Genomic DNA, 889 nt, shown 5'->3' on the forward strand with positions numbered 1-889 from the left:
GGGGATAAGAACTTTAGACTTATCAATAAGTGATAAAATTTACTGGTTTAAATCTAGTTTTTCAATCCTTAAATAGCTATACGAGACGTTTGGTATTTCGAATCATAACTGTATAAACGCAGTACTCTGTACCGAACATAGACTCTTATGTAAAGTAACAAAGGAACGATCTTCAAGTCGCTAAAGCCGGCCTTCTTCCTTTCCTTTGTGCATCTCATCGCATGTCACAAAGATATAAGCAGCGTATTCTGATTCAGGTGCGAAAACTGCAGAATGGGTTCACCTGTAAGATTTGAGAATAGCCCCACAAAAACTGCAGATTATAGCCTTCCAAGATTTCCAATAAAATGGGATATAACAAAATCTTGTCATGGTTTTCATATCCGCCACCCTCGCGCCGTGGCTGCAACGCGAACACATTCCGGCCACCGGCTTGCTCTTCTTGATTACCCTCTTCTGATCCACCAAAAAGCAGAAACAAACCATCAAAACAAAGCTTTTTACTCAACTTTTCTTCTTATTCAAGAGAATAATATGACTGTCTTCTCTCTCTCTCTCTCTCTTTACATATATACACACAGATAAGAGGGTAGAGATATGTTGGGTGCGTAGGGGGGTAGAGGGTGGTGATATGGGCCGCAAATCTAGTGGTTGGCGGGACTTTGTGAAGGAAAAACATGCTTAGGTTTATTGGTCAAGTGAGGGGATGAATGCCATTTGGCAGGTGCAGTTGGGATTGTATTTAATGAAGTTAAGATGTCCATTGCACAAACATACGAGGAGTCGAGTCTTACTCTTAACGATGAAGATTTTTTTTCCTCTCTTTACAATTGAATGCTCATAAATAAGCTTTCACATTTGGCAGCATAGAAATTTACAGATTATTCTA

General features: G+C 39.6%; 1 protein-coding gene across 1 annotated transcript in view; it reads right to left on the minus strand.

The window, feature by feature from the left end:
• Positions 1-668, minus strand: part of LOC111370309 — a 1,279-nt gene extending 611 nt beyond the window's left edge. Inside the window, exon 1 of the mRNA XM_022991982.1 lies at positions 54-668. Within this exon, the coding sequence (XP_022847750.1) occupies positions 280-486 (207 nt within the window). The 5' untranslated portion in view covers positions 487-668 and the 3' untranslated portion in view covers positions 54-279. The remainder of the gene's footprint in view (positions 1-53) is intronic.
• Positions 669-889: the final 221 nt, after the last annotated feature.

The sequence above is a fragment of the Olea europaea genome, chromosome 21 (genome assembly GCF_002742605.1).
Source record: "Olea europaea var. sylvestris chromosome 21, O_europaea_v1, whole genome shotgun sequence".
In the NCBI taxonomy this organism is placed as follows: Eukaryota; Viridiplantae; Streptophyta; class Magnoliopsida; order Lamiales; family Oleaceae; genus Olea; species Olea europaea.